Source organism: Chiloscyllium plagiosum, chromosome 5 (assembly GCF_004010195.1).
Source record: "Chiloscyllium plagiosum isolate BGI_BamShark_2017 chromosome 5, ASM401019v2, whole genome shotgun sequence".
NCBI lineage: Eukaryota > Metazoa > Chordata > Chondrichthyes > Orectolobiformes > Hemiscylliidae > Chiloscyllium > Chiloscyllium plagiosum.
The window spans coordinates 50,647,112-50,661,834 of record NC_057714.1 but is presented as its reverse complement, the minus strand read 5'-3'; the positions used below and the strand labels follow the sequence as shown (position 1 = coordinate 50,661,834).

Here is a 14,723-nt window from a genome sequence, read left to right as displayed (position 1 = left end):
CCCCCACCCCCTCTCCGGCCTATCACCCTCACCTTAACCTCCTTCCACCTATCGTATTCCCAATGCCCCTCCCCCAAGTCCCTCCTCACCACCTTTTATCTTAGCCTGCTTGGCACACGCTCCTCATTCCTGAAGAAGGGCTTATGCCCGAAACGTCGATTCTCCTGCTCCTTGGATGCTGCTTGACCTGCTGTGCTTTTCCAGCAACACATTTTTCAGCTCTGATCTCCAGCATCTGCAGTCCTCACATTCCCCTCAAAGGTCAGTAAGGCAGTCTTTGGGTGGAGCCACAGGAGATGGGGTAGATACTATACGTGTATTTTGCATTAGTGTTTACTTTGGAAAAGGACATGGAAGATAATAGAATGTAGGGAAATAGATGGTGACATCTTGAAAAATATCTGTATTACAGAGGAGGCAGTGCTGGATGTCTTGAAATGCATAAAAATGGATAAATCCCCAGCACCTGATCAGGTCGATTTTTCTGCTCCTCGGATGCTGCCTGACCTGCTGTGCATTCCCAGCAGCACACTCTCAACCCTGATCAGGTGTACCCTAGAGCTCTCTGGGAAGCGAGGGAGGTGATCGCTGGGCCCCTTGCTGAGATATTTGTATCATCGGGAGTCACAGGTGAGGTGCCAGAAGACCGGAGGTTGGCTAACGTGGTGCCAGTATTTAAGAAAGGTGGTAAGGACAAGCCAAGGAACTATAGACTGGTAAGCCTGACGTCGGTGGTGGTCAAGTTGTTGGAGGGAATCTTGAGGGACAGGATATCCATGTATTTGTAAAGGCAGGGACTGATTAGGGATAGTCAACATGGCTTTGTGCATGGGAAATCATGTCTCATGAACTTGATTGAGTTTTTTGAAAAAGTAACAAAGAGGATTGTTGAGGGCAGAATGGTAATCGTGATCTATATGGACTTCAGTAAGTCGTTCGACAAGGATCCCCATGGGAGACTGGTTAGCAAGGTTAGATCTCAAGGAATACTTGGAGAACTAGCCATTTAGATACAGAACTGGCTCAAAGGTAGAAGACAGAGGGTGGTGGTGCAGGGTTGTTCTTCAGACTGGAGACCTGTGACCAGTAGAGTGCCACAAGGGACTGGTTGTCATTTATATAAATGATTTGGATGCGAGCATAAGAGACATAGTAAGTTTGCAGATGACACCAAAATTGGAGGTGTAGTGGACAGCGAAGAAGGTCACCTCAGATTACAACGGAATCTTGATCAGATGGGCCAATGGGCTGAGTAGTAGCAGATGGAGTTTAATTTAGATAAACTTGAGGTGCTGCATTTTGGGAAAGCAAATCTTAGCAGGACTTATACACTTAATGGTAAGGTCTAAAGGAGTGTTGCTGAACAAAGAGACCTTGGAATGCAGGTTCATATTTCCTTGAAAATAGAGTCACAGGTAGATAGGATAGTGAAAAAGGCATTTGATGCTTTCCTTTATTGGTCAGAGTATTGAGTACAGGAGTTGGGAGGTCATGTTGCGGCTGTAGAGGACATTGGTTAGGCCACTTTTGGAATATTGCATGCAATTCTGGTCTCCTTCCTATCGGAAAGACGTTGTGAAACTTGAAAGAGTTCAGAAAAGATTTACAAGGATGTTGCCAGGGTTGGAGGATTTGAGCCATAGGGAGAGGTTTAATAGGCTGGAACTGTTTCCCAAGAGCTTCGGAGGCTGAGGGGTGACCTTATAGAGGTTTATGAAATCATGAGGGGCATGGATAGGGTAAAAAGACAAAGTCTTTTCCCTGGGGTGGGGGAATCCAAAATTAGAGGGCATAGATTTAGACTGAGAGAGAAAAGAGACTTAAGGGGCAACGTTTTCATGCAGAGGGTGGTACGTGTATGGAATGAGCTGCCAGAGGATGTGGTGGAGGCTGGTACAATTGCAACATTTAAAAGGCATCTGGATGGGTATATGAATAGGAAGGGTTTGAAAGGATATGGGCCAGGTGCTGGCAGGTGGGATTAGATTAGATTGGCAAGGACAAGTTGGACCGAAAGGTCTGTTTCCATGCTGTACATCTCTATGACTAAATGACCCCAACCTATGTTGGTGTCATCGCCTGTTTCATGTTTTAGATCCATGCGAAAAGTAGCTTTATTCTTAATACATCTTGTTATTTTATATTTTAGCAATGTTTATGTTATGTTTGACTACCATGTACTTTTGAATGTGTACTCTAAAGTAAATAGTTAGCTATGGCTCAGGAATATTCTCATTTAAGTCAGAAGGTTCAAGTCTCCCTTGAGGACTTGAGCACAGGTATCAATTTCCAGTAGAGTACTGAGGGAAGACTGTATTATCACAGGTGTTGTCTTTTGGACAAGCTGTTAAAGAAAGATCCTGCCATCTCAGGTTGATGTAATAGATCCATTGACATTATCCTGAAGCAGGAGAGTCTGTTTTCCCAGTGTCATGGCCATAAGACCATTAAATATAGTAGCCAGAATTAGGTCATTCAGCCCACCAAGTCTGCTCCATCATTCAATCATGACTGATTATTTTTGTAATATTTATTCCTGAATCAGCAACACAACAGATTCTCTGGCCATGACCATATTTCTGTTTGTGTGGACCTTAAATTGAGCAAATTTGGGATGTTGTGTAGTTGTGAAAGCTGCTATATAAATGCAAGATTTTCTTGCATTTATATAGTACACATGAAATGTAAGGAAGCAATTTTACATGTGGGTTCCAGTGAATATACACTCCATTGAGAACTGGTACGAATGTGATGGGTGTGGTGTGCCTTCAGTCAAACTCCACCAGTCGCACTATTAATCTAAATTTATGGATTCAGTTAGCAAAATGGCCAGTCTCACTCTACTGTACTACTACCCAGAAGAGAAGAAACATTTACTGCCCTTCTTTAATGAACTCAAAGTATCTATTTATTATGAACAAAATTTGTTCTTAATGTAAGTAGCAACTAATAATTAACACCTATGATTTTAAAGTAAAACTATGTTGCCTTAATCCCACACACATACTAGCATCTCAAAAAGACAAGGTTCAGCAAAGATCATAGGTTTTATTTTAAAGAAAGGCTAAAGGGGAAAAGACTCCCTTGGGCCACAGTCTGGAAATAAAGGATAAAATGTAATAACTTCTCATGTCTGCTGAAATTTCCTGTTGGTGTAACTGGATTGTTGAAGATGTAGATTGATAATAAATAAAAATCGAAAAAACTGCTAATGCCGGAAATCAGAAATAAAAGCAGAAATTGCTGGAAAAGCTCAGCAGGTCTGCAGCATCTGTGGAGAGAAATCAAAGTTAACATTTCAGCTCTAGTGGCCTTCCTCAGAACTGATGGTAGCTAGAAAAATGTTGGTTTTTATGCAGAACATAGGGTTGGGGGAGCAGGGAGGGAGTAAGGAGTAAATGAAAGGTGCAAATAGAGTGCAAAGAGAGAGAAGAACAGTTGGACTTGCAAAGGAGTGGATAATGATCAGCCTGGGAGAATGATAAGCTACTAATGGGAACTAATAATGGCTAACAAAGGGTTATGTATAACAGCAGACTATGTGATAACAAGGTCTAGTATGTAGGGTTAGGGTAAGGGTTTGGGAGAAGGTGCCTCCACCCCTAAAATAGTTGAACTCAATATTGAATCCAGATGGCTGTAGAGTTCCCAAGCAAAAAAATGAGGTGCTGCCTTGATGATAAATGTCAGTTCTGATTCTATTCAATTAGGATTTGTGTCGTTAACAATTGGTCAAGGTCCACTATTCATGCTCCACCAGGTAGGTAGAAATACTGGTAATTGGAAACTATTATATTTCCTAAGGATGTTGAAGAAGCAGGAGTTTTTGGGGTATCCACTCAACTCACTGACTTCTGGGTCTGAAAAAGCAGAATTCTAAGATCAGAGTTGGTTGCTAGATAACTATTAGCATAAGACCCTAGCCCTGTCAAAACTGTTTTCTTTCTTCAGTAATTGCAGCAATAAATTTCTTCTGCCTTGCTTTGCTTAGCTGCTTCTCCAAAGTCACTTGATTATCAGCAAAACAGCAGGTAGCTTGCAGCATATGTTAGACCTTTGACGTCAATAATTAGCAGGTCAGAGCCCACATACTGCTGAATACAATTCCAAGATATCGCATATTACTGCTCAATCCAGATGAATGTCCAAATAATTCTAGCTTCCTTCATATTGTGCTCCAATACAGCATGCATTAGAATGCCCATGATTTTCTCATCATGTGTGACTGGAATCACTACTATCTGCCCCTGCCAGGAGTATAGACCTTGAAGATTATTATCACCATTAAACTCTTGTCAACAGCCCAACTCACCTTGTTAATATTCAGCTTTCTATCTCAGTAAACTTGCCACATAAGCTAGATGTCATTGCGGATGCTATAACTCAGAAACAAAAATAAAATTGCTGGAAAAGTTCAGCAAGTCTAGCAGCATCTGTGGAGAGAAATCAGCGATAACGTTTTGGATCAAGTGACCCTTCCTCCAAACTGCTCTGAGGAAGGGTCACTTGACCTAAACATTTACTCTGATTTCTCTCCACAAATGCTGTCAGACTTGCTGAGCTTTTCCAGAAATTTCTAGTTTTGCAACATGGAAACTGAAGTGGACATGTGGCAAAGCTTGCTCTGAAGGGCTTCGATGATATGCTTTAGGCAGTAACATCTCAGGGCATGCTCTTGGGGCAACACCACCTACATTCCATGTCCACATGTATTGGCATCCAATATGTGCTGGCCTCTAAGAACTGTTGTAAACTTCAGTGATGCTTCTCGGGCTGTACCAGTGACTATCATTGTAATACTACTGTAAGGACACTGTGTGTTTGGTGACATGGACTCAGCTCATACACTGGATCAGCATACATTTGATGGTTAAGAACATTTTAGATGAAGGCATAGGAGACCAAGAAATTGATAAGAAAGGGAAGAATAATGTGCAGGTTAGGTGAATTGGCCATCCTAAATTGCTCGTAGTGTTAGGTGAAGGGGTAAATGTAGGGGTAGGGGTCTGGGTGGGTTGCGCTTTGGCGGGTTGGTATGGACTTGTTGGGCCGAAGGGCCTGTTTCCACACTGTAAGTAATCTAATCTAATCTAACCTAATAAACTATGAATGTAATCTTGCAAAAAAAGGTAAAAATGGACTGTAAGAGCTTCTCTGGTATGTAAAAAGAAACATTTGTCTAAGATGAATGTAGACCCACAGAATCAGCAGAATTTATAATGTGTGTGTTTTCACTGAGGAAGATATCAGAAATCTCCCTGAAGTTTAGAGACCCAAGTGACTTGAGAGAGTGACGATTTGAAGGGAATTTGTATTTGTAAGAAGGTTCCACTGGAGAAATCAACAAGGCCAAACATTGATCAGTTCCTGAGATCTGATAGTGTACAACTCAAAATGTTGAAGAAGGTGCCTGTAGAAATAGTGGATGCATTGGTAGTCATCTTCCAAAGATCCATAGGTCTAGAATGATTCCTACAGTTTGGAAATACGCAAGTATTACCCCACTATTTATGAAAGGAGCAAAGGAAAACAACAGGGATTACAGACCTGTCACCCTTACATCAATTGCAGTGTAAAAGCTAAAGTATCATAACATTCCACCACCTTCATTAAGTCTGAGTGCTGAGAGTTTTGTGGACAGCTGTTAATAAAGGGTCACTAAATTTTTGTGTGTATGTGTAGTGGGGAGAATCACAATATGGCGAACGTGACAAGCAAATAAACAGAGGGTTACTGTGGATGCCTCATTCAAAGACAGGCAGCACCTGATTAAGGGTCCCGACACTACAAAGGGAAGGAAACCTATTGTGCCCAAACTTGTAAAAGTCAGCAAAACCCAAGTGAGCAATTAGTGTATGCTTTCAAAGGTTACTAGAGTGTAGTCAGTCCACCAACGATCTTACAAAAGCGCCTGTAGATTGAAAGTGCTGAGATGAAATCTAATGCAGGAATTTTCTCGGATTTATGTTTTCCAAGTTGGGTTTGTTTGGTGAAATAAAAATTACTTACAGCAGCCTTTGAGCAAAATGACATTCAATACTAGTCCTGATTTATTGCCATTTGAATGAAACATAATTTATTGTAGGAAATATAATTATTGTCAGAACAATAATCCTAGAACCTTGGATATCTAGGAAAATGCAGGACTGGATAAGAAGGAAAAGAGAGGCTTTTAACAGGTGCAAAGGAAACAAAATCCACTGGAGTATAGAATGTGCAAGGGGGATCATAAAGTAATTAGGCAAGCAATGAGGGGCCATGAGAAAACACTCATAGAATCCATACAATGTGGAAACAGGCCCTACGGCCCAACAAGTCCACACCGACCTTCTGAAGAGTAACCCACCCAGACACATTCCCCTACTCTACATTTTACCCCTGACTAATGCACCTAACCTACACATCTCTGAACACTATGGCCAATTTAGCATGGCCAATTCACCTAACCTGCACATCTTTGGAAGCACCCAGAAGAAACCCATGCAGACACGGGGAGAATATGCAAACTCCACACAGACAGTTGCCCAAGGCTGGAATCAAACCCGGGTCCCTGGCACTGTGAGGCAGCTGTGTTAACCATTGAGCCACCATGCCGTCCATACCCTATCCACGCTCCTCCTGATTCTATAAACCTCTAAAAGGTCACCTCTCAATCTCTGACGCTCCAGGAAAAATAGACCAGCCCATTCAGCTTCTCCCCATAGCTCAAATCTTCCAACCTTGGCAACATCCTTGTAAATCTTTTCTGACCCCTTTCAAGTTTCACAACATCCTTTTGATAGGAGGGAGACCAGAATTGCATTCAATATTCCAAAAGTGGCCTAACCAATGTCGTTTAGGGCCGCCATATGACCTCTCAACTCCTGTGCTCAATGCTTTGACCAATAAAGGGAAGCATACCAAATGCCTTCTTCACTAACCTATCTACCTATAATTCTATTTTCAAGGAACTATGAACCTGCACTCCAAGGTGTCTTTGTTCAGCAACACTTCCTAGGACCTTACCATTAAGTGTATAAGTCCTGCTAAGATTTACTTTCCCAAAATGCAGCACCTCTGGTTTACCTGAATTAAACTCCATTTGCCACTCCTCAGCCCTTTGGCCCATCTGATCAAAATCCCGTTATAATCTGAGGTAACCTTCTTCGCTGTCCACTACGTCTCTAATTTTGGTGTCATCTGCAAACCTCCTATGTTCACATCCAATTCATTTATATTAATGGCGAAAAGCAGTGGACCCAGCACCGATCCTTGTGGCACACCACTGGTCAAAGACCTGCAGTCTGAAAAGCAACCCTCCACCACCACCCTCTGCCTTCTATCGAGGAGCCAATTCTATATCCAAATAACTAGTTCTCCCTGTATTCTGTGAGATCTAACCTTGCTAACCAGTCTACCATGAGGAACCTTGTCGAACGCCTTACTTACGTCCATAAAGATCACGATTACCACTCTGCCCTCATCAATCCTCTTTGTTACTTCTTCAAAAACTCAATCAGTTCATGAGACATGATTTCTCATGCACAAAGCCATGTTGACTATCCTTAATCAGTCCCTGCCATTCCAAATCCATGGACATCCTGTTCCTCAGGATCCCCTCCAACAACTTGCCCACCACTGATGTCAGGCTCACCAGTCTTGCAGACAAGCTTCTCCATGTCTGAAAGATGCAATCCAGTTGTTTAGAACTGAAAAGTAAATATTTTGTACAAAGTTAAAAATTTCCTTTTCTGTGCATGATTATTTTAACATAATGCTTTTACATGACTGCAATTTTAAAATGTCTTATGAGCAGCAAGTATACCTGCCGGGGTAGTTTATCATAACAGTCAAGAAACCATAAAAATGTGAATTTTTAAAAATTAATTGATATATTGTTGGCACAAAATGTGGCCACATTCAATTGTGCAGTTGCTCTTTTGGATTACTTATCAAAATTTTGTCCAAAAACCTTTTGCAAATTTTAAAGTGTACAAAACTGTACAAATTCACAAGTTCTTTAAACATTGATTCAGAAACACTTATGGAAACACTTTAACCAATGAGAATGGTCTTGTCATCTTTGGATTTAAACAGAAGTTTTACAGCCATAAAAAAGACTGACTGCATCATAATCTGTCTAAGAAACAAATAGTTCTGTTACTTATTATACTGGAGCAAATTGAGTGGATTCTATGTGTGATAAATTATAATATTGTTTCAGGTTTGAAGATGGCACAATTTCTTTCCTTGATATAATAGCAATAAATCATGGATTTGATGCACTGGATAAATTTACAGGTCAGTTACAAAATATAATATTAAATGTAAGTATAATGTTAAATCTGTTTAAGCTTTATAAGAATTGCATAAAAATGGGTCATAATATTCCAAACCATTGCAATTTTTTAATGGACTAAACTAGTGACAGAGATTGCAAGTGTGTTGAACTCTTAACAGTGAACCTATATCATGTGGATTGCAGAGTTCAAAAGGTGGCTCATGAACATATTCTCAAGGGTAATTAAGGATGGATTTGCCAGCAATGCACATATTCCATGAGTGAATAAAATAAAGTCTTGTATTTATTGGTCAGTGCCACATTGAAAGCAATGGGTGTCTGGAAGTAAGTGACATATGACAGGTTCGAGCCAGGCATGGACAGTAATGAATACTGAGGAGTACGTCAGTAAATCTATTGAGGGCAGATCTTGACTTTGTGCAGTACTCTAAACCAGGTAACAGTGATTCGGTAGCCTATTTCCCATTGCTGTAAATTTCATTTCCATTAATAATTGATAGTTCTGTGGCTTCCTTCTCTGTTGTGATTGTCTATACCTGTAAGCAAGAGGGCTATTTGTTACTGTGCTTGACTGATGTGCCTGGTATGCAAATGTATTCACTCACCTTGTTCACTTCAGTGAAGCCAGTAAAATCTTTTCAATTCATTGCTATATCCTTTGGACAAAGCTGCAAGCATTGCCCAAGTTACCTGCTCCTACTCCTTTCTGCCAGTGACCCATCCCATCCCCTGGACTTGTTGGAGTATATAGTTTTCTCACAATGCCAGTGGAGCACTGAGGATTCTGGCACTACTCTAAAATGAACAGTAGAGTTTTGCTGGAGCCAAGCTATGAGTCTGGAAATGAGTGAATGCACCAATTTTACACACTATTAATCTCATTCAGAACTATCATGAGCAGTTACCATTACAAAAAAAACAGTTGAAAGCCTTCTTCATCACCCTGTCGACCTGTGACTCAATTTTCAAGGAGATTTGAACCTGTACCTCTACATCTCTTTGTTCTATAACACTCTCCAGGGCCCTATCATTGACTGTGGAAGTTCTGCCCTGGTTTGTCTTACCAAAAATGCATCACTTCACATTTATCTAAATTAAACTCCATCTGCCATTCCTCAGCCCACTGGCCCAGTTTATCAAGATCTTGCTGCATTCCCAGATATCCTTCTTCACTGCCCTCTATACCACCAATCTTGGTGTCATTCGCAAACTTACTAACCACCCCTCCTAAATTTTCATCCAAATCATTCATGTAAATGGCGAATAGCAGTGGAATTAGCACCGCTCCCTTTGGTACACCGTTCGTCACAGGCCTCCAGTCTGAAAACAACCCTCTATCACACTGCCCTCATCTACTTTCTTGGTCACCTCTTCAAAAAATTGAAATCATATCCATGAGATATGATTTCCCAGGGACAACGCCATGCTGACAATCCCAAATGAGTCCTTGCCTCTCCAAATGCCTGTAGATCCTGTCTCTCAGAATCCCATCTCACAACTTACCCACCATGGATGTTAAGCTCACCAATCTGTAGTTCCCAGGTATTTCCTGAAATGATAGTGAAACAGCAGAATGTAAGCAGTTGAGGTAGTCCATGATGGGGCTGTATTTGAGGGGCTTTCAGGACTATGTCACTGAAGGTGAAGAATCAGTCACTTGTGAAGTTTTAATGAGATTTGGTGACCCACAATGATAACAATGGCTGGATTTGAGTTGTTGAGAAATTGTGAGATCAAACATAACCACATTTGCTGTTTGATGTATTTTGTGTGGTATCTGACCATCGTTTCCTGTTCCCTGGATGCTGCCTGACCTGCTGCGCTTTTCCAGCAACACATTTCCAGATCTGACCATAGTTGTCTGTTACATTTATTCATTTTATTTTAGGCTTGAGATATTAGACTGTATAAGTAATTTCTATTTTTGCACAGTTTTGAACATTTTCTTTTTCCAGGCTATGCATGTCTTAAAAGTTTATTTGTAATCATTATTATTCTTTGATGAACTTACTCGATTCTAATACTAAAATATATACTACAGTATAATACACATGTTGTTGGCCATATTATCACCCTGATTAAATTTAAATTTGTTGTGACCATTACAGGAGTGAAACTAGAAAGGAGTTAATGTACCCCTCCAACCTCAGTCCGCACTCTGAATTCTGTAGTCAGAAGTGAAAGGAATGTGAGAAAGTAATTGCACTTTATCTAGTTTAAAATCATTATTTTGGGGATGCGTATTTCAGAGCCACTTTAGGAAGTTTTGTGTGCATTCCTTGCATTTTACAATACTCCTCTTTTCCTTCCTGTTTTTTCCCTTCCACCTTCCTCTGAAGATTTGGATTTTTTTGTTGCAATATGCGTTCATCTTTATGCATGAGCCAAAACAACTTGTAGTTATGTCATGGCAATTTTACTGGACTAATAATCCAGAGACCCAAGCTAATAGTCCAGGGATGTGAATTCAAATCACATTATTGCAGCTAGACAAATTTAAATTTAATCAATAACCCTGAAATTAAAAGCTAATCTGAATAGTGAAACTATGGAATTGCAGAATAATAAACCTCTGTCCTTTAGGTCAGGAGCCCTGCCATCATTACCCAGTCTAGTCTTCATAATACTCCACACCCAAACATTCTGGTTAACTCTTAAGTATCACCTGATATGATTAAGCATGCTTCTCAGTTGTATTAAAGGCATCAGACTGACAAAAGCACATTACTAGACGTTGTAAAACTCTCCTCACTACCATCTGAGGCAATCTTTTCACACAGAGGGTGGTATGGGTATAGAATGAGCTGCCAGAGGAAGTGGTGGAGACTGGTACAATTGCAACATTTAAAAGGCATTTGAATGGGTATATGAATAGGAAGGGTTTGGAGGGATATGGGCCGGGTGCTGGCAGGTGGGACTAGATTGGGTTGGGATATCTGGTCGGCATGGAAGGATTGTACCGAAGGGTCTGTACACCTCTATGACTCTATGACTCTATCTGAGGACTTGCCATAAATTGGAGAGCTGTTTCACAGAAAAGTCAAGAAACAGCATGAAACAACTTTACTCACTGATTCATACCTTAGAGAAAATATCCCAGACTTTTCCATATCCATCCCTGGGTATGTCCTGATCCATTCACAAGACAAACCCAACATGGTGGGCATGATGACACGGTGGTATAGAGTTGGACTGTTCAACTTCAAACACTATGCAGATTTTTGCCATCAGGTCAAGCAAGTGCAAAGAAACCTTCTTTTGATTTCCATCTATACCCCAATGTCAGTTGATTATTTTGTACTCCTCCGAATTGCATGCATCTTGCATGAAGGATAGCAAGGACACAGAATACACTCTTGGTTAAGGACTTCAATCCCCATCATCAAGAGTGCTTCATAGCAGCACACTGATTGAGCTGGTTGGACCTTAATGAAATAGCTGCCAGATTGGCTCACTGGCAGGGAATGCAGGAAGAAACACATGGGAAAATCATACTTGATCTTGCCATCACCAATACTACCAATCACAGATTTATCTGTCCCTTACCAATTGGTAGAAATGATTACCATAAAGTCCTAGTAGATACAAAGCCCCATCTTCCCGCTGAGAATCCCACCATTATGTTGTGTAGGAGTACCACTGCATTAAATGAGATACATTAAGAACACTTCGTATATCAAGCCACTTTGGAGCAGCGAGAGGCGGGAGGAGGTGACGTTGGTGCAAGGTGATTGTCGGGAAGACCTGTAAGTATATTTAAACTTCTTACCTTCAGGCCAGCAAGGGAGGAGCGAGCAAAGGACTTCTGGGAATGGTAAGTAGAAGAGTTACCCGAGACACTACTCGGGTAGTGTCTCCCACCCATCCTCCTCCTCTAACATAAAAAAGTTGTGGGAGACAGATTGAGAAGCTAAGGTAACTAGTTTATTTCCTAATCCTTTTTTTTAGTAGTCACTTCAGGAGTTAGAATAGTGGGAATGGAGTTTAGGGCAGTGGAATGTTCCTCCTGCAGAATGTGGGAAGTAAGGGTCACCACTAGTGTCCCTGCTGACTACATCTGTGGGAAGTGCACCCAACACTAGCTCCTCAAAAACCGCATTAGGGAACTGGAGCTGGAGTTGGATGAACTTCGGATCATTCGGGAGGCAAAGGGTGTTATTGACAGGACTTACAGAGAGGTAGTCACTCCCCAGATAAAAGAAAAAGACAGATGTATGACAGTTAGGGGACAGAAAGGGAACCGGCAGGCAGTCCAGGTATCCCCTGTGGCCATTCCCCTCAACAATAAGTATACCGTTTTGGATACTGTTGGAGGGGGGGATGACTTACCAGGGAAAAGCAGTGGGGCACATGCTGCTCAAAAGGGAAGGGGGAAGAGGAGCAGAGCAGTAATCATTGGGGACTCGATAGTTAGGGGGACAGATAGGAGGTTCTGTGGGGACGAGAGAGACTCACGGTTGGTGTGTTGCCTCCTGGGTGCCAGGGTCTGTGATGTCTCTGATTGTGTTTTTGGGATCCTTCGGGGCGAGGTCCACATTGGCACCAACGACATAGGTCGGAAGAGAGATGGGGATTTGAGGCAGAACTTCAGGGAGCTAGGATGGAAGCTTAGAGCTAGGACAAATAGAGTTGTTTTCTCTGGTTTGCTGCCTGTGCCACGTGCTAGTGAGGTGAGGAATAGGGAGAGAAAGGAGTTGAACACATGGCTACAGGGATGGTGCAGGAGGGAGGGTTTCGGGTTTTTGGATAATTGGAGCTCTTTCTGGGGTAGGTGGGATCCCTACAAGCAGGATGGTCTTCATCTATACCAGAGGGCTACCAATATCCTGGGTGGGAAATTTGCTAAAGCTATTAAGGTAGATTTAAACTAATACAGCAGGGGGGATGGGAACCAAAATTGTAGGACAGGTACAGAAGAGGATTAGAGTAGGGAGTTCCAAAATCAAGTATCTGACACTGGCAAGCGAGAACCTGGATTGAAGTGTGTGTACTTCAATACGAGGAGCATCTGAAATAAAGTGGGTGAACTGGCAGCGTGGGTTGGTACCTGGGACTTCGATGTTGTGGCCATTACGGAGACATGGATAGAGCAGGGATAGGAATGACTGTTGCAGGTTCCGGGATTCAGATGTTTCAGTAAGAACAGATAAGATGGTAAAAGAGGGGGAGGTGTGGCATTGTTGATCAGGGACAATATTACAGTTGTAGAAAGGATGTTTGGGGACTCGTTAACTGAGGTAGTATGGGCTGAGGTTAGAAACAGGAAAGGAGAAGTCACCATGCTGGGAGTTTTCTATAGGCCTCTGAATAGTCCCACAGATGTAGAGGAAAGGATAGCAAAGATGATTCTCGATAGGAGTGAGAGAGGCAGGGTAGTTGTCATGGGGGACTTCAACTATCCAAATATTGACTGGGATCACTACAGTACAAGTACTATAGATGGGTCAGTTTTTGTCCAGTGTGTGCAGGAGGGCTTCCTGACACAGTATGTAGACAGGCCTACAAGGGGCGAAGCCACTTTAGATTTAGTACTGGGTAACGAGCCTGGCCAGGCATTCGATTTGGAAGTAGGTGAGCACTTTGGAGACACGAACCCCATTCTGTCAGGTTTACTTTAGTGATGGAAAGGGATAGGTGTACTCCACTGAGCAAAAGTTACAGCTGGGGGAAGGGACATTACGATGCAATTAGGAAAGATTTAGGAAGTGTAGAATGGGGAAAGAAAGTGCAGGGGCTGAGCACATTAAAAATGTGGAGCTTATTCAAGGAAAAGCTCCTGTTTGTCCTGGATAAGTATGTACCTGTCGGGCAGGGAGGAAGATATTGAACGCGTGAGCTGTGGTTTACTAAGGAAGTGGAATCCCTGGTCAAGAAGAAGAAGAAGACTTATGTTAGGACAAAATGTGAAAACTCAGGGCGCTTGAGGGTTACAAGAAAGTCAGGAAAGACCTAAAAAGAGAGCTCAGAAGAGCCAGGAGGAGACATGAGAAGTTGTTGGCAGATAGGATCAGGGTTAACCCTAAGGCTTTCCATAGGTATGTCAGGAATAAAAGAATGACGAGAGTTAAATTAGGGCCAATCAAAGATAATAGTGGGAAGTTGTTTGTGGAGTCAGAGGAGATAGGGGAAGCACTAAATAAATAGTGTTCACTATAGAAAATGAAAATGTTGGCGAGGAAGATATGGAGATACTTACATTTAGACTAAAAAAGATTGAGGTTCACAAGGAAGAGGTATTAGAAATACTGCAGAGTGTGCAAATCGACAAGTCCCCTTGGCCGGATGGGATCTATCCTAGGATCCTCTGAGAAGCAAGGGAAGAGATTGCCAAGCCTTTGGCATTGATCTTCAAATCATCATCGTATACAGGAATAGTGCCTGAGGACTGGAGGATAGCAAATGTGGTTCCCTTGTTCAAAAAGGGTGGTAGAGGCAACCCTGG

The 14,723-nt window shown here is 41.9% G+C and overlaps 1 protein-coding gene across 2 annotated transcripts in view; it reads left to right on the top strand.

Annotated features, from left to right (window-relative positions):
• mocos (molybdenum cofactor sulfurase) overlaps window positions 1-14,723 on the top strand; it is a 233,819-nt gene that overhangs the window by 48,335 nt on the left and 170,761 nt on the right. For both annotated transcript variants that reach the window (XM_043690069.1, XM_043690070.1), the window contains one exon: window positions 8,204-8,280. In XM_043690069.1, the coding sequence (XP_043546004.1) occupies window positions 8,204-8,280 (77 nt within the window). The remainder of the gene's footprint in view (window positions 1-8,203; window positions 8,281-14,723) is intronic.